At 40.7% G+C, this 26,484-nt stretch overlaps 1 protein-coding gene across 1 annotated transcript in view; it reads left to right on the top strand.

The window, feature by feature from the left end:
• The window catches only part of CDH13 (cadherin 13), a 766,947-nt gene that overhangs the window by 538,724 nt on the left and 201,739 nt on the right, over window positions 1–26,484 (top strand). The window contains exon 7 of the mRNA XM_034788956.1: window positions 7,424–7,602. Within this exon, the coding sequence (XP_034644847.1) occupies window positions 7,424–7,602 (179 nt within the window). The remainder of the gene's footprint in view (window positions 1–7,423; window positions 7,603–26,484) is intronic.

Genomic DNA, 26,484 nt, shown 5'->3' with positions numbered 1-26,484 from the left:
CTGCCCCCATTGGCCCGGGACGGTGAACCGCGGCCAGTGGGGGCGGCGAGAAGCGGTGCGGGCGAGGGATGTGCTGGCCGCGGCTTCCTGCCACCCCCATTGGCCCGGGACGGTGAACCGCGGCCAGTGGGGGCCGCGATTGGCTGAACCTGCCACGTCAGCAGGTAAATAAACTGGCCCGGCTTGCCAGGGTGCTTACCCTGGCGAGCTGCGTGCTGAACTTTGCCGACCCCTGCTCTATGGCATCAATCTTACAGATGGGCATATGTCAATTTCAGTGCTTGGTTCGGGGAGTGGATTTGCTGGTTGCCATACCTGATGTCCAGGGCTTAAGTGAGATTTCAGTGGTGCATAGGACCTGTGCTGGTCCTCTGCACGGAGAATTTCACTCTGAATGCACAAAACAGCCACTCATTTATTTCTCCGAAACCTGTCATTTATTTCTGTGAACAAAAGTAGAGTTGCTTGAATATCCTGTGATGCGAAAGCATCCATCCTTGATTTTGTTCCATGGCAATGGCAAAACTCCCATTGACTTCAGTGCAGCCAGGAGTTCACTTCATGTCTATCATCAACTTTTGTCACTGATCCCGCACAGACCAAGAGCAGTTGTTTTATAGCATACCCCACTAATGAACCTTCACCAATTCATCTAGCCTTTTTGACTGGCTTTGTTTTGTTGTCAGATCCAATCTGATGATTAGCAGTGTGGAGACAAGATGCTCTGAATTTTAAAATGTCCTGTGTTTGCCCGCCATTTAAATAGACAACGTAAAGCAAGGGCTAGAAATGATTGACCTACAAAAATATAAAATATGCTAAAAGACTGAACTCATTAATTCTTACTAAACCTCTCCTCTATTGAGTAAGGCCTCCAAGTTTAATCACAGTCATAAGTTAATACTTGCAGTTGCAATTCAAATGTACTTGATTGGAGACGTAATAAACCTTTCTTCTTACATTTGTTTTGCTTCCCTGGGGCTTGTTTTCTTTAAAGTACAAATTGACAGTCAAACATATAATTGGTTATGATGAGTTTAGCAGGCAGCAGAGGACCCTTCTCTGTTCTGTTTTCCAAGAGTTGCTTTATTTCTATAGCGATAAATGTGACGTATAGTGGAGATGTTTGTCACTCTTTGGATTTTCTCCTTTATTGTCCTATCTCCTTCTCTTCTTTGTTCTAGTTTTCTCTTGAAATAGCCCTAATTCTTGGCAGTTTTCTGTCGTTGTTGGTACATAGAGACACCTATCTTAATTTACAAGGAGCAGGATAAAGAGTGTGAAAAGAAGCCTTTTTCACTGTCAGCAAGCAGTTCAACACTTATCCACTCTTTAATTACTAAAATATACTTCTCTTCACTACCCCATACCATAACCTACAGGGCAACATATGCCAAGGAACATGAAAATTCAGACTATTTTAAGCAGTATCAAATAAAGATGCTGCACAGGCAGCACATATGCAACTGTGCTTGTGTAATGCTGACAGACCCCGATCGTTGGCGGGCGGGATCAAACCTGGGACCCTCTGGAGCTTAGTGCATAAATCTCTACTGCATGAGTTAAAAGCCAACTCGCTGTTAGCTAAGGCTGTAGCTCTCTCTCTAAGTGGTCTCGATGCCACTAGATGGGACAGAACACCATACCCAGGAGGTGTGTGGGTGACACTTGCATAGGTAATCTCATTAGCTGCTTAACTGTTTAAGTGTTTGCAGGATCAGGTTCAAAATCAGCAAAGGATTGTGGGTTAGGTTCTCATTTACATTAAGGCCCCTTTATGCCACTCTGGTAGCGTAAAGGGGCCTTAAATGGGATTTTTTTAAATGTAGATTTTTGTGATACGTTAATAATATTATAACACTCTTTCCATTATGAATTAACCTAATGGCATGTATTACTGATACAATTCCTATTTTACAGGCTGGGGAAACCTGGGAATCAGGGGGGTAAGGACCAGATTTGCAAAAGCGAGCTTTGATTTTGGGTGTCTCAACATTTCTGATGCCCTACTTGAGATATCTTGTGCCTGATTTTTTTTATTTATTTATTTTTTTTTTTGGTTAGGCGCTGCAACTCCCTTTGACCTCAGTTCCTCTGAAATCAGGTCCTAGATTTCTAAAACTGGGTGTCCAAAGTTAGAAGCCATTTTTGAAACTGTGGCCTGAAGTGATTTGGTTTTACAGGAAGTCTGTGACAGAGCTGGGAAGAGGTTTCATTTCTACAGTCTTCCGGTCCTGTGCCTTCACCGTAAAACCATGATTCCTGAAAAGTAATGCTTTACACTTTAACCGATCTCCATACATTTTGCAATAAGAACTTGTAAATAACAAATATTGCACAATTCATGTTTTGAAGCCTATATCACTCAGGAAGCCTTTTAAATTTCATTATTCACTTGACTGCACTACTTAGCGGTAACCTTAACTAATACATGATAAAATACAGTAACTGCACATCTAAGTTAGGGCAAGATGTATAGTAATGACCCCCAAGGTAACTGCGAATGGAGATGACAGGTAATGAAGCAAAAGGCCCTCAACCCATCTGATAGCTGAACCTAAAATAATTCTGTGTTAATAGGCGTTTTCTCTGTCAGCTCAAATGTATCAGATACTCTCTTGGCATCTGACAAAGAAAGAAAGAAAGGTTATTGAAAGGTAAATTACAAAATGCCAAGGAGCTTTTCCCAAGAAACCATCTGTTCCACTTGCCACAAGATTGTGCAAGCATTGTGTTTTGCTTTCTGGTGTCTCAGGGAAGTTATTCACTAATATTTCTAAAGCAAATTGTAGGCCAAATCAACAATCAGCAGATTGATAGCTACAGTCTTTGGAGCAATGAATTGGCTGGTGAAATATGTATCTAATCAATGAGCAACTCTGGGAGGTGCAAGTAGAGGTTTCCAGTGATTATAACAATAACAAAACTGTCCAGAAGGTGGAACAAACATTGAACTATAGCATGGCAACTCCTATACCTCTGCTGAGGAAGAGAACCTAACGGGAATATCTCCAAATCACTGGCAGAACTATAAAGTTGCTGATTTTGCAGACATTTGTTCCTCAGCTTGATAAGTTAATATATATTGTTTAACATGATAATGTTGCAAGCTGTTGTTTTGTGGTTTGGAAGCCAGCTGCATTTGATTGATGCCAGCAATGGAAGTATTTATAAAATGACACTGAATTAGAAGTAGTCAGTTTATGAGTCTGGGGAAATGAATATTTTATGAAGAATAAAACTTTATGATGAAGGAGTAATGCCAAAGATGTATGCATCTTAAATTAAATTTGTTGGCACTGAAGTCTACGCTATAGATCCTTTTGAAATACTAGCAGCAGTACGTGTGCCCAAACCAGAACCATTGATCTTCACATCTTTGCATCTTTAGGAAATGCAGATCTGAATTTGATCTTTTTGACTTGGGTCCAATCTTTAATTTATTATAAAGTACAAATATAGAACAGTGACTGTGTTTAACTCTTAATTTAAAGCAGCAGTGTTGTTGGAGGAAGGAAATGCAACCACTTGCCCGCTATTTTTTGTAAAACATTTAGATTTCATTTTTAAAAATGGCTTTGAATATCTACTAGCTACTACTGTGCTGTTAGTGTGCACGTGTGAAATGTGCAGCAGTGAGCTTTCATGTTAGTTTGGGTATATATTTGAACACAGGCCATTTTTAGTTTGATAGACAAGCCTTTGTAACACTCAGATTGGTCCCATTGAAAGAGCTACTCTTCCCTTTGTGCAGTGGGATTCCACAGCTCCTCTGACAGAGGGTATCAGGTGATCTTGGATCTAAAGAGTTGCTATTCTGCGTGTGTGTATGTGTATGAACAAGTGACAGGTATCACAACAATGTACAGGCACTGATGATTTGTAATGACATATAAGCAATATGAGATACACCTCTACCTCGATATAACGCTGTCCTCAGGAGCCCAAAAATCTTACCGAGTTATAGGTGAAACCACGTTATATCAAACTTGCTTTGATCCACCGGAGTGCGCAGCCCCGCCCCCCCCGGAGCACTGCTTTACCGCATTATATCCGAATGCGTATTATATCGGGCGGCGTTATATAGGGATAGCAGTGTATTACTGTACCTCAGAAAACCTCATCTGTTTACATTTATTTTCTCTTTGGTTACAGAGACTCATAGAGGTGAAGTAACTTGTGAGGCATGGACACCTTAGAAATAACTAAGACAGAAAAAAATGGACCTGCTTCTCCACCTATATTAAGCATCCACACCTATACAAAGTGACTGCAAAATGCTACCATTTGGAATTAGTAACATTTGCACAGTGGAAATTACTTCACAATATATTGCCTTTCAAGATCATGCGTAGCAAACAGCAGTATTCACAAAAAGGGTTAGAGTACCATCACTCCTTAGGGCCTGGTCTATGCAGGGGGGGGGGGGGGAATCGATCTAAATTATGCAACTTCAGCCATGTGAATAACATAGCTGAAGTCGACATACTTAGATTTACTTACCGCGGTGTCTTCACTGCGGTAAGTCGACGGCTGACGTTCTCCTGTCGACTCTGCCTGCGCCTTTCGCCCTGGTGGAGTACCAGTTGATGGGAGAGCGCTCGGCGGTTGATTTATCATGTCTAGATTAGACGCGATGAATTAATCCAGTGGGCAATGTAGACATGCCCTTAGTATCACACGAGTTATGCCACTCTGACTGAAAATATTGAGGTCCCTTCCAGCCTTGTATTTCTATGATTTGATGAGGGCTTGACTACCTAGAGACTTAATGCACTTCAAGCTAGGGTGTGAATGTACAGCTCACTAGTCTGCCACACGCTAAGTAACCATTTGGATTCTGCTATCGCATCCCAAAAGTTGCTCAGTTTGCTTTGATGTGCTGCTGTTTGAAATAGCAGTAGATCAAAGCACACTACCAACTTTTAGTGTGCAGTAGCAGGGTCCATGCGGCCTGTAAGCATGCAGCAGGCTTGTGAGCTTGAGATGTACACCCTGGCTTGTTGCACACTAAACCTCCATGTGAACAAGCCTTGATTCTACCCATGAAAATGAATCCAGACTAGGGTGTAAATTCAAAGCAGATTAACTATTCCTGATTAACCCCTTCTGTGGATGCTGTTATTCTAACCTACCTTAATCGACATCCCAAGTGGATTAACCTAAATCAGGCAATTTTATTCCATTCTAAGAGTGCCACACATTGAGTTAATCAGGAATAGCTATTCCAGAATAGCTCCCCATGTAGACAAGCCCTTAGAAATCAAACAGAAAGTACAAAGGCTACTGCATTTATGGGTGGATGTAACAACATTATAGCACACTGTGAAACAAGCACTACAACTCTCTTGGTCAGATGTGCTTTTTTCTCCCCCTTTTCTTTTGTTGTATTTCTCAGAGCACAAAGCGGAGCCTTTTGTTGTAGTGACCTTGAAAATGAGCTCTCCAAGGTTTTGCTTCATTGCCACTTCAGGCAGTTACCCCCCTTGAGAAATATAACAGAGATCTGACAGCATGTTGGTTTTGTTCACCAGTGATTAAAGGTCAGACAGCTCTGAGAGAAGAAACTTATCCCTTGATGCCTTGCTATGTTTCCCAGTATTGCAAAACGCAATAGGGGGATTTGATTATTAGTGGTTGGGTTTGCGATGCCCGGGAGAACCACAGGGTAAATTGCCTGCTGCATGCAAAGGTTGCAGTAGTGGGAAGGAACCAGTGTTGGCGGTACCTGTGGGTACCAGTGACATAGAGAAAGGCAGGAGAGCGGTCCTGGAGGCCAAATTGACGCTGCTAGGTAAGAGATTAAATCCAGGACCTCAATGGTAGCATTCTCCATAATGCTTCTCCTTCCATGTACAGGACTAATTAGGCAGAACTGCAGAGTCTCAATGCATGGATGAGACAATGGTGATGGGAGGAGGGATTTCAGTTTATTAGGAACTGGGGAATCTTTTGGGAAAGGATTACCCTGTTCTGTAAATTCTGAGGGTATCTTCTGAGGCTACATCATATAGTCACTTGCAAAGCCTGCCCCTTAGTACTTATAATCTTTGGAGAGAGGCTGACATAATTTCCCCTCCTTCAAGTCATCAGTGGGAAACCACTGGCCCATTCTTTACAACTGCCATCCACACAAGAGCAGGAAACAAGACAGCTTCCTGCCCATTGCTCTCCAGCATCCTGGAAGACTCTTCTTGGGAGTGAGATATATGTGCATATCTCATCATTAAGGATCAATGGGACTGAGAAAGAGTTCTGAGATTAGGCTTCTCCAGTTGTTGGTCCAAAAGCAAGAACATGATTTGCAGAACATCACTATATGTGCCTACCGTGCAAATAATTGATTTTTTTCCATTTGTTGGCTGAATCAAAATATTGAAAGAAAATATGTCATTTTGGATTGCCCCGAAATGAAAACTTTCCAGTTTACTTGGTAAAACCCAAACATTGAAACAAAAAAAGTTTTGGGTCAGACATTTAGTTTGACCCGAAATAAAATGTTTTGTTCTATTTTAGGTATTTTGAACTGCTTGTATTTATTAAAACCAAAGGAAAGACCATTCCCAGAACACCGGGAGGAGGTGGTGGCCCCTTGTAGGCAGAACACTCACTAGGGATCTAAGACACCTGGGTTCAAGCCACCAATCTGCCTGGTTTGGAGTAGGGATTTGTACTTGGAGTTGTTGTGGACAGCAGCAGAACAGCTTCAAAAGGAGAGATTGAGAGAACCTCCCCCCAGAATAGTTCAGGATAGTGCCCTAATCACTGCAATGTAAAAAATTGAGAGGTGGGGTTGGATTATTCAGCAAATTAATGTCAAATTCACAAATAGTTCTGATATGCTCAGAAGCCTGAGTACTAAAGAGTTTTGAAACATTCTCTCATTTTAAGTGTTGCATTTTTCATTTTCCTATTTTTCTTTCATCTGTTATTAGCTGGAAGACATCTTAGACTCTTTAATTTCTTTATTTTCATGGTGTGAAAATGAAAAAGTGGTTATATGCAAGCATATGGGTGTGACCACCCATGAAAGCCACATGGGGAAGATGCCATGTTTGGTCTAGATACATTTGTCTGCTGCAGGGTAGACACATGTGCCTGTTGTTACCAACCTAGAAATTGGTAGCCTGAGGAAAAGTAAACTGACAGACTAAATAGCAGGTGAAATTCTTTATTGGTTTTCCTGAACTGATGTTGGATTACAGCCTAGTGATGTTCATATATGGAACTAGAGGAGCTTTATGCATTCTTGTCTCATAATCTATATTCACCCACGAAAGCTTATGCTCCAATACATCTGTTAGTCTTAAAGGTGCCACAGGACTCTTTGTTGCTTTTTACAGATCCAGACTAACATGGCTACCCCTCTGATAATAGTCTATATTGGTAACCATGTTATATTGTTTGTCTACCTTCTCTTTAGGAAGCACTGTGATGCGCATGATGGCCTTTGACGCTGATGACCCTGCTACAGACAATGCTCTTTTGAGGTATAATATCCTTAAGCAGACTCCTGACAAACCATCTCCAAATATGTTCTTCATTGATCCAGAGAAAGGAGACATTGTCACCGTGGTGTCACCTGCATTGTTGGACCGTGAGGTAAGTGAATAATTTATCTATCTAAATATATGTACTGTCCTTCCATCCATGTGGGCCTCTTCAACATAGCATCTGAGCATACTTCTTGATAGTATTTTTGTGTTATATGAACAGAGGCTCAGAAATATTCAGATGTTGAAATTTGCTCAACAAAGCTCTATATTGTAGAGCTTTCTATTTGATGTCTGTATCAGAGTTTGTATTCCATGCTCATCATTTGTGAATCTGGTACCAGAGTCGATAGACTATGCATTTGGCGTTGGATGCAGTAGAAAGTTTCACTGCATAAACTGGACATAAAATCACAGAAATGAATAAACTTTTAGAACTTGAAACAGTAGCTGTCTGCTGATTTGGAACAAAAGGCAGACATGATTTCCTGTCTGACCTTTTATGAAATTGTGCTGGGTGTTAGTCTGGCTCTTTAAATACCCTCTGGTCTTAAAGAGAATTTCCTAGCCTGTGGGACAAATTTCATTGAGTAATACTTAGTTCTTATAATCAAAAAACAAAAATCAGTCCCTTCCTGCAAGCCAGAATGAATGTTAAAGAGCCGGACTGTCTGTACATTTGTTGGTAAAGGAGAGCAATTCAGCAATCTATATTTATTTTGGAATGTGTAACTGACATTTAATATTGTGAAAGCCCAAATTCTTCTGACAGATACATCAGTGTGGATCTGGAGTATCTCCACTGACAATCCATTTATACTGGTATAGCTGAGAGCAGAATCCTTTGCCTGCACAACCAAATGTTAATATCTGCAAAAGGTTCCTTTTTAACCACAGGGTCTCCAGTTCAAAACCTTGTTATTGTTTTCTGAAGTCAGGCTTCTGCATTTTTTATTCCTAATACGTAAACAACCTCAAGATAAAACCAATTTACTGGAAATTGAAAAATCAATGGAAGGTGATGAACAACCCTACCTTGCCTAGTATGCGCCAAAGGTCAGTGGTAATACATGAAATAATGATGCTATTTACATACAAGAAATCTGTCTAAGATTGAACTGTTATTGCTGTTGCACAGTGTATGCTGAAAGCAAGACTTGAGCTCCCCAGGATTTCCTATTAACTGCTGATTTGATACCTTTGTGTGGAAAGTAGGGTGGCATCATCCAATCTCGCCAAAATTGCAAAAGTGATTTTTGTTGCTGCGTGTGTTGAAAGCATTATAAAGCTATAATTGGAACTATGCACACCTTTAGCACTGAAACCCAGTGTTACCTGGGCTCACGTGTGTTTATAATTAACTTTTAGCTGAGAATATGGGCTAGCCTGGGTCCCTTCCATTTCTACCGTACCAGGCTCTCCCTCTCTTGTAGGTTCTGACCCCCACTGACTTGCCTTCATGTGTCTTTTGGGGCGACACAGTGGCCTGCAATCTCGCCTTTCCTTCCAGAGTCTTCCTGGCAGTTAACTATCCCACTTACCCATCATGCCACCTGGCACTTTTGTAGTCAGCCAGCAGTTCTGCTGCTCATATCCAGCATCTTCTAGGGACCAACAAGCAGGCCTGCTGCCTGCCCATAGCCTGGATTCACTTCATCAGAGGAACTCGGGAGTCTGTCTGCAATCTCATTCAGAGGCAGAGGCTTGTGATAGCCCTGGAAAATTAGCTTCAGGAGAGGTACTATCTTCCAGTGTGTTTATACAGCTCCTAACACAGTGGAGACCCCATCCTGAGTGCTGGTGGCCTTTAGGCACTATCATAATACAAATAATTATAAGTGGCCACAGTTATGCCAATGCTTCCCCTTCTATAATGTCAAGTCACAGTAAAAGGAATTCCTATCTCTCATCACAATACTGTCTTGGGGTGTCTCAGGCTCCAGACTGGGGTATTAGCAGCAGCAGGGTGAGACTGGAGTAGCATATCTCAGTCCCACTGCTGCTTAATGATGAGGCATGCACATGCATCTTGCTCCCAGGAAGTCTTCCAGGATGCTGGAGAGGGATGGCAGGAAGCAGTCCTATTTTCTGCCCTTATGTGGATGCCAGTTGTGAATAGGGTGACCAGATAGTGAATGTGAATATCGGGACTGTCCCTATAAAATCGGGACATCTGGTCATTCTAGTCGTGAAGAATGGGTCAAAGATCCCCTGCATTGATGATATGAGGGAGAGGAAATTGAGCCAACCCCTCTCCAAAGATTATGGGTGCTGAGGGGCAGGGTTTTCAAGTGACTATATGATGTAGTCTCAGAAGATACCTCCAGAATTTACAGAAGGAAGTCCTGTGGGGAAGCTTCTTGTTGGCACAACCTCCTCCAAGCTTCAGGTGAGCCATGAAACCATACAAATTGATCCAGCTGTTTCTGATCACCAAAATTCCAGCAGCTTCATGTGAGCCCCAGTTGTAGTCAGCCCAGTCTGTCTCATGTACTAGTCCTTTTTTATTACTGTATATTTTCTCTTGAAACACAAAAACAATGGCCAATCAAACTGATATTATCCTTAGTTGTTCTGTGTACGTTCACTGAATAACAATGGAAGCAACTGAGGAAACTGTGGCTGAGTTTAAGGTTAAACATATCAGGTAGGCTAAACATGGAAGGACAAAAAATTCTGGCTCTCATTATTCAACTGTGAATGCACTGGAAGTTGATATAAATGCTTTTAAAGCAACTGTGTGAAAGTGATGATCAAAGTTAGTCCATGTTTTCTAGCTCTTTTATTAATTTTAGTCATTGAGTAGATGCAGATGCTTATGTGAAGCCTTCCTCTTGACTTGAGCTAAATTGACAGAATGTAAATTACTATTTTTTTTTATTTCGAGTTTAGTTTCTTTCATGTTTGTGTATCATAGGGAAGCTGCAAATATTGCCCAAGGGGCGATATTGAGATGGAGAGGTACAAGGCATCTGGCAGTTTTTGATTTCCCTTTTGAACATAAGCAGCAACCCATATTATTTTTTCATGCTTTTATATTTTAAGAGGAGCTGCTGTGAGACAGCTCTGGGAGTCATTTCTATGCAGAAATTCAAGATCTAGGTACTAACCCCCAACCAACCAAAATCATCAGAGCTAGGTAGCTCAGACTTTATACATGAGTGAACACACCTGGGTGAAGGATTGGTTGTTCCTAATGCCAAGACAAATGTTGGGGTTATATCTGGTAACTCTCTAGGAAGTAAAAGAAATCTTTAAAGGGACATTTATTTGATGGAAAAAATATATGTAACTTGCTTTTTGTGAGCCTCAACCTACCATCTGCTCCTCCCACTCAACTGAGCAGTTTTTTATGTCCAATCACACTTGCCTCTAAATGAAGACCAGTTAAGATAAATTCCTAAGAACCTTCAGAATCTTGAGTCCTTGGACTGCCTTTAAATATCTTACAACTGGAAAACCTGCCCTTATATGAGACTGTGAACAAAGAAAGGTCAGAAGGAACATTAAGTGTTCTCTTCTGAAGATGAGCAGTTCTGGGATCAGTTATCAGGAAGAATTTGGGCAGTCAGATTATGGTTGTCAAGTGTTCCCTTACTCTGCTACCTGAAGGGAAAGGAGATCTGAAGCCACTGCGAGCCCAGGTTTCCTGCATTACCTGTCTGCTTTTAGAACACCAGGCTGGCTACAAAGGTGCCGACTCTGTGAGGGCTCCAGGGCTGAGCACCCATGAAACAAAAATTAGCGGGTGCTTAGCACCTGCCGGCAGCCAAGCTCTTCCTCCTCCCAATGCCTCCCCACAGCTGTTCCATGTCATGCAGGATGCACTGGGAGGCAAGGGGTGGGTGGGTGGGGATGGGGTGGGCTCGGGGGAGGGGGTGAGAAGAGGCGGAGCAGGGTGGAGCAGGGGCAGGAAGAGGCAAGAGGGATGAGGCTTGAGGGAAGGGATGGAATAGGGTGGGGAGGAGGCAGGGTGGGGGCTTGGAGGAAGGGATGGAGTGGAGGTGGGTCTGGGGCGGAGGGGGTTTGAGCATCCCCGGATAGAGAGGAAATCTACATCTATGATCTCAGTCTCAATCTTCAGAAAAGATTGAAAATATGACATAGTAGTAAATAAATATTGTAGTATTAAACCAGTGATTCTCAAACTTTTCTACTGGTGATCCTTTCACATAGCAAGTGTCTGAGTGTAACCCCCCCTTATAAATTAAAAACACTTTTAAATATATTTAACACCATTATAAATGCTGGAGGCAAAGCGGGGTTTGGGGTGGAGGCTGACAGATCGCGACCCCCCCCAGGTAATAACCTCACAACCCCCTGAGGGGTCCTGACCCCCAGTTTGAGAACCCCTGTATTAAACAGTATCATATGCCAGTATTTAGGGCCAGGTCAAACTCCTCTAGTACTTGATGGGAGTTTTTCCCATTGACTTCAGTGGGAGTTGGACTGGGCATCTGCCTATTTTGCCTAAATACTGTTTGTCAGATAATTTTTTTCTATTTTGCATTGGAGGGGGGGTTAGAATATAGCAGTATAACACCCCAGCCACTAAGTTCAGGCCTGGATATGTACCAGAGCTGGGCAATTTTTTTTTGAGAAATAATTTATTTGCCAAAAAACGCAGTTTCAGATCAGCCAAATTTGTTTGTGAATTCACGTCAAATTCACACCAATAGATTCATGTCCGCAACCTCTCCCGCAAAGGATTTTTTAAAAAGTCAAAATGTTTCATTCTGACATTTTTTAAATGAAACATTTTAAAACTTTTCATTTGTAAACGATGTTTCGGTTAGAAATGTAATTAGATTTATTAAAAAACAAAGATAAGCTCTCAAAAACTAAACAAAACATTTTGCTTCAGGTTGAAAAAAATGATGAGTTCAATGCATTTTTTTTTTATGGCGAGAAAAAAAATAATTTTCCATTTCTGGGTGACAATAAAAAAATATTTTCAGATTTTTTGGCTTGACCTCTGAACTGAAAAAAAAAATCAGCTATTCACTCACCTGTAATATCAACTTCAGTGTAATTTTAACTGCAAAGTTCAAAGCAAATTAGGGGTGTCTAGACCAGTGGTTCTCAAACTAGGACCACGGCTTATTCAGGGAAAGCCCCTGGCGGGCCGGGCCGGTTTGTTTACCTGCCGCATCCGCAGGTTCGGCCGATTGCGGCTCCCACTGGCCGTGGTTCGCTGCTCCAGGCCAATGGGGGCTGCAGGAAGCAGTGTGGGCCAAGAGACATGCTGGCCGCCCTTCCCGCAGCCCCCATTGTCCTGGGGCGGCGAACCGCGGCCAGTGGGAGCCACAGTCAGCTGAACCTGTGACGTGGCAGGTAAACAAACCGGCCCGGCCCGCCAGGGGCTTTCCCTGCACAAGCGGCGGCCCCAGTTTGAGAACCACTGGTCTAGACCCAAGGTTTCAGTTTGGACCTGTTTCTATAACATACGGCCACATGCAAAATATAATGATAGAAAAAGTTATTTTCTTCAGTTTACAGGAAAAATATGGCATATACAGTAAGCTGAAAGGCCCAATCCAGCAACCTGCTGAGTATTTTCACTTCTGGGGATGGGAGTTGAAGGTGCTTAGCACCTCAGAGGAAGTGTTCAACGATTTCAAAAATGATTATGCCCCAAATCTATCAACGTTTATTTTATTTATATATTTTTCAGTTTCCAAATTGTTTCCAAAAGTGTATGTTCCTCAGAGTTTGCAGCAAACTCTCTAATAATTTATGGAAGAACATCCATTTTCATTTTAAGAAGGCATGTAAGGACATATTTTTGAAGATTTATGTTCATTTTTTTTCTTGTGGGATTTGAGCATCCTTGAGTGTGTCAGAGATGAAGATTGAAGAGCGTAAGGGGGCAAATTATACCTCCAAACATCCACTGGAGAATACATTTTGATTCATAGATTCAGAGCAGAAAGATGCCCTGTACCAAAGTGTGCGGTCTAAATGACCCAAAATAGAACATAGCAGAATTTCACCTACCAAAAAAAGTAAAAATCCGATGTTGTGTAAATGGCCTGAAGTTTTGTATTTTAGGGGACAAAAAATCCATTTCAAAGTGACACTTGCCTGCAGTGAGCAAGAAATAATGCTTCTTATGTGAATACTAGAAAAGGCAGCTGTACTCTCATAGAATCAAGTTCTCCTAAACCTCTTTGATAAAACACTAATCATTTTTATCCATTACCCACTGTGCTCTTTTGCAAGTGTTACAGAATCAGCTTTGTGGAGGAAAATGTCAGTTCTTGTGTGAATTGAGGGGTATATAGAAACTAGTGCTACCTCTATCCATGTAAAATGCTGTTCACTCTACTCCTAATATGGTTTGATGAATAAATAATTTGCTTTTCGTTCCTGCTAGGAACTGCTGTACTTAATTTGCAGTACAGTTAAAAATAGTTTGAAATATCTACAAAATGCTGTAGTATATAGAATCATAAAACTGTAGGGCTGGGAGGGACCTCAAGAGGTCATCAAATCCAGGTCCTGTGCTAAGGTAGGACCAAGTAAACTGAGAACATCCCTGACAGGTGTTTGTCCAATCTGTTCTTAAAAACCTCCAATGATGGGGATTCCACCATCTCCCTAGGAACCTCATTCTTATTCCAGAACTTAGCTACCCATATAGTTAGAAAGTTTTCCCTAATACCTAACTGAAATCTCCGTGGCTGCAGATTAAGCCCATTACTACTTGTCCTACCTTCAGGGGACATGGAGTACAATTGACCCCCATACTCTTTATAAGAGCCCTTAAACATATTCGAAGACTGCTATCTTTTCTCTAGACTTAATATACCCAGATGTTTTAGCCTTTGCTCATAGGTCAGGTTTTCTAAACTTTTATCATTTTTGGTGCTGTCCTCTGGACTCCAATTTTGTCCATATCGTTCTTAAAATGTGACACTCGGAACTGGATACAGAACTCCATCTGAGACCTCAACAGTACTAATTGGAGCAGGATAATTACTTACTATATTTTATATATGATACTGCTGTTAATACACCCCAGAATTATATTAGGCTTTTTTACAACTGCATCTCATTGTTGACTCATAATAAATTTCTGATCCTCAATACACTCCAAATTCCTTTCCGCAGTACTACCATGTAATCATTTATTTCCCATTTTGTAGTTGCACACTTGATTTTTTTCCCTTCGTGCATGTAGCACTTTGCACTTATTTATATTGAATTTCATCTTGTTGATTTCGGACCAATTCTCTAATTTGTCAAGGTTGTTTTGAATTTGAATCCTGTCTCCCCAAAGTGTTTGCAACCCCACCCAGCTTCGTATCATCTGCAGATTTTATAAGGGTACACTCCACTCCATTATCCAAGTCATTGATGAAAATATTGAATAGTACCAGACCCAGGACTGACTCATGCAGGGCCCTGCTAGATAGACCCTCCCAGTTTGACAACCAACAATTGATAACTACTTTATGAGTGCGGTCTTTCAACCAGTTGTGCACCCACCATATAGTAATTTCATCTAGAGCACATTTCCCTAGTTTACTTATGAGAATGTCATGTGGGAGTATATCAAAAGATACATCACTTCTAGTTCCTCTCCCCCCAGCATCTACTAAGCCAGTAACCCTGTCAAAATAAGGAAATTAGGCTGGTTTGGCATGATCTGTATTTGACAAATTCATGCTGGCTATTCCTTATAACCCTGTTATCTTTCAGGAGCTTACAAATTCCTTGTATATTCATTTGTTCCAGTATCTGTCCAGGTATCAAAGTTAAGCTGACTGGTCTATTATTCCCTGGGTCCTCTTTGTTCCCCTTTTTAAAGATAGGTGTTATGCTTTGTTATATTATACTATATAGTTAAAGGATTCATCTATAAAGAAAATCAGTGCAGATATATAACACTGGGCCAAGTCCAGCAAAGTTAAGTTTCTTGTACTCTGGAAATTCACCCCCAGGGCACCCTGGCTAGCCACTACATATTTCCAGCAAGTGTCCCCTACATTGTCAACTGTGCTGACTTATTATTGCCCACTCCTCCACGATCATTGAGGTTGCATCTGCTGTGTATCCCAGCACCCTGGTCCCTCATTCTGTACCTGCTACCTGCAAGCTAAAGGATTTATGCCTTAAGGTGGCATAAATATGAGGTTACTCCGGCCCACTGAGTTGCTGTTCACTTTGACTTTTTGTGAAGTGGGATCAATCACCAAGTCACCTACTATTGTTTCTTCTTACCGATGGCATGACTGAAACATTTGAAACAAGAGAAGGATGAACGATGGCTAGCTAGTGAATACTCTTGCTAATGCATGTGTTAGTGGATATTCATACTCAGAGAAGCTATTCCCCAAGGAGTCATGCAAACCAAATGTTCTTGCATATTCTACAGTACGAAGATGTGTAAGCCTGCTTGGAAGGACTAGCCATTTGGACAAATGTTGGCATGCATGGCTTTTGAAATCTTCAGCCAGCTCTTTTTCTGACAGTGAATCACACTATTCTTCGTCGATAATACTTTGCCATTCTATAGGGCAACAGTACATAATACAAAGCTTTTGCTTTATTTTATTGACAACATTTGCAAGTGGACACCACCCTCTATATTCTTCTCTTTCTTTTTTGGCAATATGCATCTTTAAGCAGTCAATAGACTTCTTACTTCTCGTTCTAAATGTTGAACTGACAGCATACTTGCATTTTTAATGAAAAAAATTACTGTTTTCAGCAAATGTATTTCACACTTGATCTTTGTATTATACTCTAGAATATTCATATTTACAATGATTTTAGGGAAAGCTATAACTTGAATTAGATTCAGTTCTGACTTAGAATGACTGTATCATTTTATCTTATCTACCACTTGAAAGTCCCACCCTCCCTTTATTTTGTTTGCAAGATAGTAAATATTACAGCTGGACCTCATTTCCTAAGCTCCATTTTTTAAAATGAAAACACTGCATTATCTATCAGTCTAAAAAGACAGAGACCCAGGAGCCCCTCACTTTACCTAGAGGACTTACCAACTGCTGGATTCTTTGTATAGCCCAGAAGGGATGGACATTAATATGTGACTGGCTAGAGGGCTGAGTCACAGAAGAGGCAGACCACCATGGGACCAGAGCAGCTGTCAACAAGAGGAGCCAGGAAAAAAAAAGAACCTTACAGCCCTGCCCAACCACTGAGTGGCACCTGCAGCGAGTGATCTCCTTACCCCGCCAAGAGAGGCTGTTCGACAAAATAAGACTCTAAATGATATCCTCTCGCTCAAAAGGGACTTTGATATGTTTTGATTAGTTTGTCCTATATAATCACTCAAGTGCTTCATGCCTTGTTTTGATTCCTTTCCCCTTGTATATCCCAACCAATACATTTTCCTTCTTTAGTATGTTTGCCATTAAACCAAGCAAACTGAGGTCTCCGGATACCAAATCCCACATCCTGCTTAGCTGTTTAATGTTGTGAAGTGACAGGATCATGTTAACACCTTTGGCTTTTTGGGCCCATTATTCCATTGAAATTAATACAATGCCCTCTGTGGCCTCTCCAATTCTATTGCCTGCTGGTGTAACAGAACTAGCTACTGGACTCTGTGCACTAGCAGAGGGTGCAACTGGATTTAGTAGCCAGACACCTGGTTTATTCTATGAATCTGCCACTGAAAATTTTGGTGGGATTATTATAAACTCCTTATTCATTGATTGAGGATAGTCGCTTTTCACAGAGGACTTTTAATGTTTACAAAGCCACAGAGCTAATATTTCTTGCATTTTGTTTTTAATAAAGTAACTGTAGCCCCAAAAGAGAATACATTTCAGCTATCAGCATTTATTCAGAATATACAGACAGCTGTTATCATGCTTAGAGTCGCTCTCTGTCAGTGCCTTGCAGATAACTGGGGTTTTATCTTTCAGCAACACATCAGTGACAGTGGTCTTGTGGATGCCATTAAACTCTTGGCTTTTGAGAGTTCTCCAGTACTAGTCTCAATCCTCAAAAAGTCCAGCTGCTCTGCAGCTGACAGAGTGTTGTCTTGTTTGTTTTACAGGAACTCAGTGATATTCAATGGAATATGCAAGGTAGGTGGACTATTAAGGCAGTTGGGGCCTGACTCTCCATTGCTTTGAATGCTTTTGCAGTCATACCTTTATGCAAATTGAATATGAAGTGGGTATAAAATGCTACCTTCTGTCTGAGAGACTGATTTGGGAGCATTTGACACCCACTTTTCCCAGCTATTTGCCCAGGGGTAAACAACTACAGAAAGTTCAAGTCAGTGGAGAATCAGGCCATAGGGGCCAAATGTTTAGTTGCAAACAAGCAATGTGTGGGGTTAGGAATGAAAGTACAAAGGAGTACTTTCTTCTTTACAGACACTGGGGCTAATAAACCACTGGTCCTGTCCCCGAGGTACATTTACACCAGTTGCCGGTGGGTGCATGGGACTGGCAGGATGACAAACATCCACTACATGTTTCATTGTCCGTGGTCCTGCCCCCTACCCCAGCAGTCAAGAGGTAGTTTATAGGAGCCAATAAGACACCTCAATGCCATCCAAGGATTCTCTGAATAAAAGTTTGCAATGGCCAGTCAGGGCTCCACTGGAGCCAACAAATGCAGGCTTATCACAGTCTAGTATTTGGCTCTAGCATTGATGTAGATGAACTTTTTAATTTAAAAAAGGAAGCAAATATCTGCGCTCACCTGTTGCATTTTGCTCATCTGTAATTATCTTACATGTTGTTGTTGTTATTGTTAATGCTTTTAAAGGAATCCATTCAGCAATTTATTATGCTTTGTGATTTTTATATTGTATGCTGTGTCCAGAAACAGTGAGTGTCCTTGAGGTAGAACAGCCATTTATGATGCTCCTGGTGTGTTATATTGTTCAGCCATCAAAGATTTTAATAGAATAGAAAATTTACTTCCTATTAATGTCAGTCTTTTTTTATATATGTACAGAATGACTATTAAGTTACCTGTTGAAGTATGTGAAACTAAAAAGGATGATAATAACATAAAAGGATTGGAAGAGGTTTGCCGGCTTATGGTTATACAAATTAGTTTTTTTTTCCCCATGAAGACTTTCTGCAATGGGAACCTTTATTATTCCCAAGCTGAATGATACCCCTTATGTTTTGGCATATCACCTTTGCTTTTCTACACCTCTCAGAAAAGTTTCTTTGCCAATATAAGTATGGGCTTATACATTTTCTTATCAGAAACACAATGGCAAACAGACTGGGAATTCTTGGTACACACTGTAATGGCAGCTTTTTTTTTTTTTGGATTGCTTCATTTAGGGACTGGTTCAGGAAAGCATTTAAGTATGTGCTTAAATATGCCATCACTAAACTCAGAACTGCCCACTTCTAAGGTAATTAAGTGTCAATTTACAAAGGGGGAAACGAGGCACAGAGAGATTAAGGCCCAGACCTGAAAGGTCTAACTCCCGTTGGAGTTAGATGCCTAAATACCTTTGAGAATCTGGGTTTAAGTGATTTTACCAAAGGCCACACAGGAAATTTGTTGAGAGAGCTAGGAATATAATCCACATTTCCTGACACCCCACCCTGTGCTTCAAAACCCTAGAAAATGCACACACAATAGTATTTCAAGAGACTACTAAAACAAACATATATTTCTTGGCTACATGATAACTAAGGGGTTACATGAAAGGGGAGGGGAAGATTATAGCTATATACAAAGTATTTGAAGGATATGAACACCAAGTATGAAGCAGAATCATTTAGGCAGGTCCAGCCATAGGTGCTGGAACTAGTGATGCTGGGGGTGCCACACCCCTTGGCTTGAAGTGGTTTCCATTATATCCAGGATTTAGAGTTTGGTTCAATGGCTCTCAGCCCCCCCACTATAAAAACTGTTCCAGTACCCCTGGGTCCAGCTGAATATTGGAAAGCTTCCCATTACAGCTGCATGAATAATGGATTTACTGGCAATTAAAAGATGTTTTGGGTCAAAGGATTCTTTCTCCAGATTTTTGACAAATTAAAAAGTGAAACAAATCTTTTGGGTCAAATGAAACATTTCATTTCAACGGTATCTAAATGAAAACTTTAGGTTTGGGACATTTTCACACACTTTTTATTGCTTTTTCTAAATAAAACTAAAGAAAATATTGAAACTCAAAGTCATTTAAAGTGAAAAACAAACATATCACTTAGAAAATGTCAAAACAAAGCATTCTGGGGGCTTTGTCATATTTTTGTTTTCACTTGAAATAATTCAGCAAAACGGACATGAATTCACAAAATGTTTTGGTGACACTGAATCGGCATTTTTCATACACACCTCAAAAAATGTTTGGCCATCTCTGTTCTCAGTATTTGATATCTACTAGATATCTATTGTCTAAAAGAAAGAGATGGATGTAAGGCATCAGGTCCATCATCCTGGCTAGTGTTCTTGCAGGTCTCCTTCTTAGGAGTTCAGAAGGTAGGTCCATTCACCTGTCTGCTGCCCTACTGAGCTGGCTTGTTCTTCTTTTGGTAGTCGGGTTGGGCTGCGTGGGCCCAGAGCAGTCACATATGGATGCTGTCAGTTGGCAGTTTGGCCTCTGCAGCTGTTGCTCTTGGCTTGCTTCCCTAGGATGGAACATCATCTGGCTGGCCTGAGCCGTCTCCCTTACCAGTCTCTCTCAGGCTGGGAAGAGCTGGATGGGCCATCTCATCTGCCATGTTGGTGCCATGTGGTATAGTTGACCTCAGGATCAGATGAAAATCAGAGAGAGAGAGGACAGGAGGAAAAATAGTGTGGAAAGGAATACACAAGAGAAGGGAAGACACAGTAGGGTCTCTCCTATCTCCAGCTGTAGTCTCCGCTGGTGTGGCAGTGATGGCCACGCGCCCCCTTCTTATGCTGAGGTCTGGGTGTCACAATGATGTAATGACTCTCAAGGTTCACAAGTGGAGGACAAAGTCCCTGGAGCAAAGTGGAGGACTGAAGACCTTCCCCCACTCCTTCAGGAATCCCTCAGTCAGCACACACTCCCCTTCAAGTCTCTTTTTTTAAGGACCCCAAAAGAGGGGTGATAGGAGGAATAATCCATCCTCTTATTACTTTGTCCACCCATTAGACCTAATTTCCAACACACCAAGTTTAATCCATTGACTTTCAGTCATACATTCTTTTTTGTTTACCAAGTATGACCTCAACACAGTCCTTGAGTTCTATCAGTAAGCCTTTTGATTTGGATTAATTCAGTCTTTCTGTCTCCCTTTCATACCTTTTCCCATCAGCATTTGTTATAGGTTATTGTGACATGTTATGAATGTCCATTCACTTTTTACAGCTGAGCTCACAATTAGGATGAATTTGTAGATCCAGTTATTACAACGGGGGCTTGTACCCCCTGCATGTGGGATGCCCCACTCAGGGCTTCACCTCAGGCGAGGGGTTGAATGGGCAAAAGAAAGGAAGATTCCACAGGATCCACACATCTCCTTCCTATATGGGGAATTCAGCCACACAGGCTATTTTGACTGCTAGGATAGAGTAGGCCTCTGTGCATCAGCCCCAATGCAGCCTATGTTCAGAGAGTAGGATTGATTCCATCCCTTCCTCTGCAGAGATTCCTGTTCCCAGCCATGTTTCTTAGGCTGAGCAAGATGAGGTACCACTTATTGCACCGTATAGAGTCCAAGATGTGTGTGAAAGGAAAGGAATAGGAAGTCTGGTCAGCTAGGTGCTCTTAATTACATCATTGCGGCTCCCATGCCCCTAGGGAGAACAAAGAAGCTTTGAAGAGTTCTGTGTGCTTCTGGGAGAACAATTTAGCCTTCGATTGGCATGTAATTAGAAAAGGTTGGCACAAAGTGCCCTTCAGTCCTTCCAAGCGCTAATATTAAGAACTTAAAGTTAATGGGTCTCCCTGAAAATGCTGAAAAGTGGTGGTTAGAGTATTGTAACCCTTGTCTACCGGTCTAGTTCAGTCACTTGCTGTACTGCAAGGAGAATTTCAGCTGAAAAAAGTGTGTGTGTTCTTTCCTATTCTCAATGCTGGTAAAAGCCTAAAAAGAGAAGCAAGACTTTTAAAATCCTTTTGTTTACTGGGTGAAAATCACTTTGGCATTTGCCCTGATTACTCCCCCGCCCGCCTCAGACGAAAGAACAAATGCACTTATATCAGGGAACAATATTATAAACTGAAGCCTCTATTCACAGTCTTTTGTGATGGTGCCATGGTTTGCTGATGCAAGAAGGAGTGTGGAAGACGATCTGGCTGATTCTCATGATGAGTTGGCAGTGGACATGGGCTTATCACATTTTGGACTTTCTTGAAAATACTTCAGGTCCTCCTCTGTTTGGACTAATTGCCTGTGGAGTTAGACTGGGACATTCAAAGAGGCCTAACAGAGTAAAACACCCATTTTTCATTAAATATCAATGGGAGTTGGGTGCCTAACTCACTTAGGCCCCTTTTAAAATCCCAGGTCTCCAACTGGTTTTGTGCTTGCGTGTGTGTGTGGGGGGGTGTTTTTAACATGCTTGTGATATGGCTGTAACTGGATAGACACCCACTTGAAATCCCAAGTGAACTAAAGAAAGATTCTCTCTGATGTTTACTTTATTTATAGTTTATTGCAAGTCAAACAAAATCTCCAACACAAAATCCACAGTTCTAGTCAACACTTCACCTTGTATGACTTTAGCAATAGCTGAAGTCACATCAGATTAATATGAACAGAGAAACTCTTCCCTTTCAGAGTACACTGCCCTGGTTTCTCAACTGTAAGAGTCTTTTGATACAGATCTTCCTTTTGCTCTCAAGAGAGCAATACATTCAGGGAGAAGAAAACCAAACAGAACAAAACCCGCTTTAATACAGTTTTAAGGTTGTGATCTCAAAGTCAAGAAGTCCCAAAAGTTAAAATTTCTTTTGCAATTTTAACTAGGGCATATTGCACATCTTTTGTATTGTATGGTCTCCATTAATTGCGTACACTGTAATACATTAAAGATTGCATTTAAAGAGGAAAAAAAGGAATAAAAATCAACATATGTGAAATATGGCTGAATTAAGATTGCTGGAGAAACTTTCCTGTTTTTTGTTAAGTGCTTGAATTTTGCAAACTAAAAAAGGTATTCATGCTTTTTTGCTTGCTTGCTTGCGTTTTTTGTTGTTAATCTCTCACTGGTTTTAAGAAGCTAAAAGGAAAAATATGATTGCATTCAGCTTGCAACCAGCATAACTACTAATTCCCTCAAGCAGGGATCAAAGTTGCAAGGTACTGTCATTCTGGCCCCAATCAATATGCTTCAAAGTAAGCATATATGTTACAGAATAAAACTCATGAGGCAGAGTTTAAAGAACCTTGATCCCACAGCTTTTAAAGGTTAGAAAGTTTTGAGTGTTTTCACAGCTAAGTCATCCATGAAGCACAATTCCTTTCCCACAGACCACCCAGTCTTCAGAAAATCCACTCCCAGACACTAACTGGTAAGACTTGGCTAGACTCAAGATACAATCTAAATAGAAAACCACATATTCTCTGACAGTGATAGCTGATTATTTGACAGTGCCTGGTGACCTGAAATGTCTCTCCTCCAATTATATGAGTGATGGATAATTGCCACGGTGTTGAAATAAGGTCAAAGTACTGCCAGCCCACTGAACTCCAAACACCCCATAGACTTGCAATTGAACATACACATTACAAATCACCGAAGATGTTTATACAATATAACCTATTTAAGCACTGTACAAAACACAGAGAAAGGCATGGTCCTTGATCCAAGGAACTTACAAACCAAATAAAATATGTATACACTGATGATATTTATGCAATCTACTTATTTTTTCAATACTTTTCCTTTCCATTTTCTATAAGGAAGAACTGGACATCATGTATTTGGCCTCTCCTGAAGCCTATTGGCCATTGGTATACTTGCCTTCCACTTGGAAGAAAGACGGGACTGTATCAGTAACAAAGTTCCCAACGTTGTTTTGTAGTCCTGAAGATGCCAGTGAGTGCCACCTACAAAGAGATTTAGGAGTCAGGATAGTAAGATTGGAATCCCTTATATAGGCATCTCCTCTGATGTCCTGTAGGCTATTAGCTGTATGTGATCTTTTCCCCAGTTTGTAACTATATAAATTCTTGTTTGGGATAGGAGTATTGGGAGTAATTCTGAGACCAGTTTCTGCATAGCCAATGCCTTTTGAGAGAAGAATTCTATGTGCTGTACATGCAGTGATTATAAGCCTAGGGCAACACTATCCTAATATTATGCAATGGATTAGAAAAATAAACAACGTATAAAGTTGTGATTGGTTTTTAAATCGATGAACACCTGGGAATATTAAGATCTGAAGTGTCCTGACCCGCAAGAGTGTCCTTGGAACCTAGAAGGAAATCATTTGGTGACCATAGAGTTTCAAGGACTGAAATTATAAGCATGAGGAACATGGCCATCAATAGATAATGCTAAAGAAACTGTTACCGTGCTTCTTTGTAACAGAATACTAAGTAGTGTGCAGCATGCTCAGTGCACTAAGCTTTGTGTTGCTTCTTCATATAGTCATAAAAAAGGGAATCCCCGTGAATGTATTTAGTCGGCCTACTCTTCTGCGCCTCTGTAGGTTTTCTCTACCCAGAGCAGTATCTGACCATCCATTTTTATTGTCCCAAGGGCAGACTAATATGTAGCGTATACCCCCCATGTTAGTCACACAGAAGATTCACAGCTGAAAGAGGATATGCTTGTGCGAGTATGAAAAGTAATGACTCCACCTCAGAATAGTTCAGAATGTGCTCTTGAGAGGGGATTGGCTTGTGCTGTCAGGACTCAGTTCCCTGCGGCATCCTCCTCCTTCCTGATGCCTTTCCATGTACTTTTCCATGACGTCCCTTTAAATAGTTAAAAATACAATAAAAATACGTCGTGTTTGTCTGGTACTGTCATCTTATCAAGGGAGAGATCAAGTCAGTGCCATGAAAAATAATTTCATGCAGCATCCCTGCGTAAGATAAACTCCCAACGGGAAGTTAAAAAGAGAGCATTGTTCTTTCATTTGTGTGTACTGCTAGTAAGGAAAAAAAAAGCTGGACACAAAAACCTGTTATAGACCTGCTTCTAAATTAACATGGTAATATCAAGGGAATTTATTCAGATTTCACACTGATTCTGCAGTGGTATAACCCCATTAATTTTAGTAGACTTTCTTTTGATTCACACAAGTATTACTGAGATCAGCCCTTCATTCTTAACACATCCTGTTGTGACTTGTATTTTTTAGTGTTCTCATAACAATGCAACAAAGACCATCTAAAATATTCCTTAAAAGACTTCCTCTTAAAGTCCAGCCAAGAAATTCCTCCTAGACTCTGAATACTGCACAATTGTACCTGTTCCATGTGCTGGAATACTTAATCACAGTGACATGAGTTAAGAAAGGAATGGTGGCAGCCTTTGCTCTGAATTTAATTGAGTTTTGTTGGTTTATGTAAGAACCTTCATGTAGCAACTTTTTCATTTAATAATGTCAATATCTAGAAGCACCAAAATTCTTTGCTGTTGAAACACACAGCACGTATTCAAAGTAAAAAAGCCTCTTTGGAGAGTATGGGCTGGTTTGGATTCCATGTACCTGTTTTTTTATATACTTGATAAATCAATAAAAAGGCAGTTGTTTATATAACACAATATGTATTTTACTTAAATATACTCTATACGTCTTACTTTAGTTAAATATTCAGAGATATTTGTGACAGATAAGTGTCCCTTTGGAGAGAATTAGATAGAGATAAATTGCTGGATTAAACCCTCATGAACATAAAGCAATGCGGGATGTCAATCAAATTCTCCCCCTTCTCGCTCTTGGACCAACGAATTACTCAAAATATATCAAATCGACTAGGGAATTATTTATAACACATTAATGCAACTTTTTGCTTACTTCAGTACCTGTCACTGTTACATGCAAGGCAAAGTGAATAGCTTTGGAGTCTTAATTAAAATGTGACTGCAAAACTCAAACTCTTCTTGGTTTGGAATTGTTGGACTTATTTATAAGTCCAACAATTCCAAACCATAATTTGCATACACAGAGGTTTTAAAAGCTTAAAACTTTAAACAATAAAATGAACAAGCCAACAGTAACATAACAATACAAGTGACCATTAAAGCGTGAAAGCAACTAGCCTTACCACTGAGAGGCTGGTGTTTTCTCTATATAAATATTGTGTTGTGTTTTGATGTGTGTGTCGATGTTTTGTACATGATTGTTTTTTCAACCCTCTGGAAGCTCACAGAGTGGTATCTCAGTGGTCAAGATCTAGTTATTTATACATATAATTCAGTTTTCTGATTACATTTTATAGTACACTCCTGGAGCCTTTACATTTTACCTGGATTGCAGATTGGAAAGTATGTAATTTTTTTAATAGTATCTCAGTGTTATTCAATAGGAAGTCATAGGGCAGGAATTCCCCTTCCAGAAAAACTGTAAATTTAAAGCCCTTAGCACCATATATAAAGTAGCTATTATAGGTCCATCAATGGCTATTTGCCAAGAGGGCCAGGGATGCAACCCCATGCTCTGGGTGTATCTAGCATCTTATTACCAGAAGCTTGGAGTAGATGTCAGGAAATGGATTACTTGATGATTTCCTGTTCTGTTCATTCCCTCTGAAGCACCTGGCATTGGTCACTTTTGGAAGACAGGATACCAGGCTAGACGAACCATTTGTCTGAACCAGTATGGCCATCCTTATGTCCAGGAAGGTATTTTTTAGAAAAGTTTCAGAGTAACAGCCGTGTTAGTCTGTATCCGCAAAAAGAAGAACAGGAGTACTTGTGGCACCTTAGAGACTAACAAATTTATTAGAGCATAAGCTTTCGTGGACTACAGCCCACTTCTTCGGATGCATATAGAATGGAACATATAATGAGGAGATATATATACACACATACAGAGAGCATAAACAGGTGGGAGTTGTCTTACCAACTCTGAGAGGCCAATTAATTAAGAGAAAAAAAA

Source organism: Trachemys scripta, chromosome 13 (assembly GCF_013100865.1).
Source record: "Trachemys scripta elegans isolate TJP31775 chromosome 13, CAS_Tse_1.0, whole genome shotgun sequence".
Lineage (NCBI taxonomy): Eukaryota > Metazoa > Chordata > Testudines > Emydidae > Trachemys > Trachemys scripta.
This window is presented reverse-complemented; position numbering and strand designations above follow the sequence as displayed.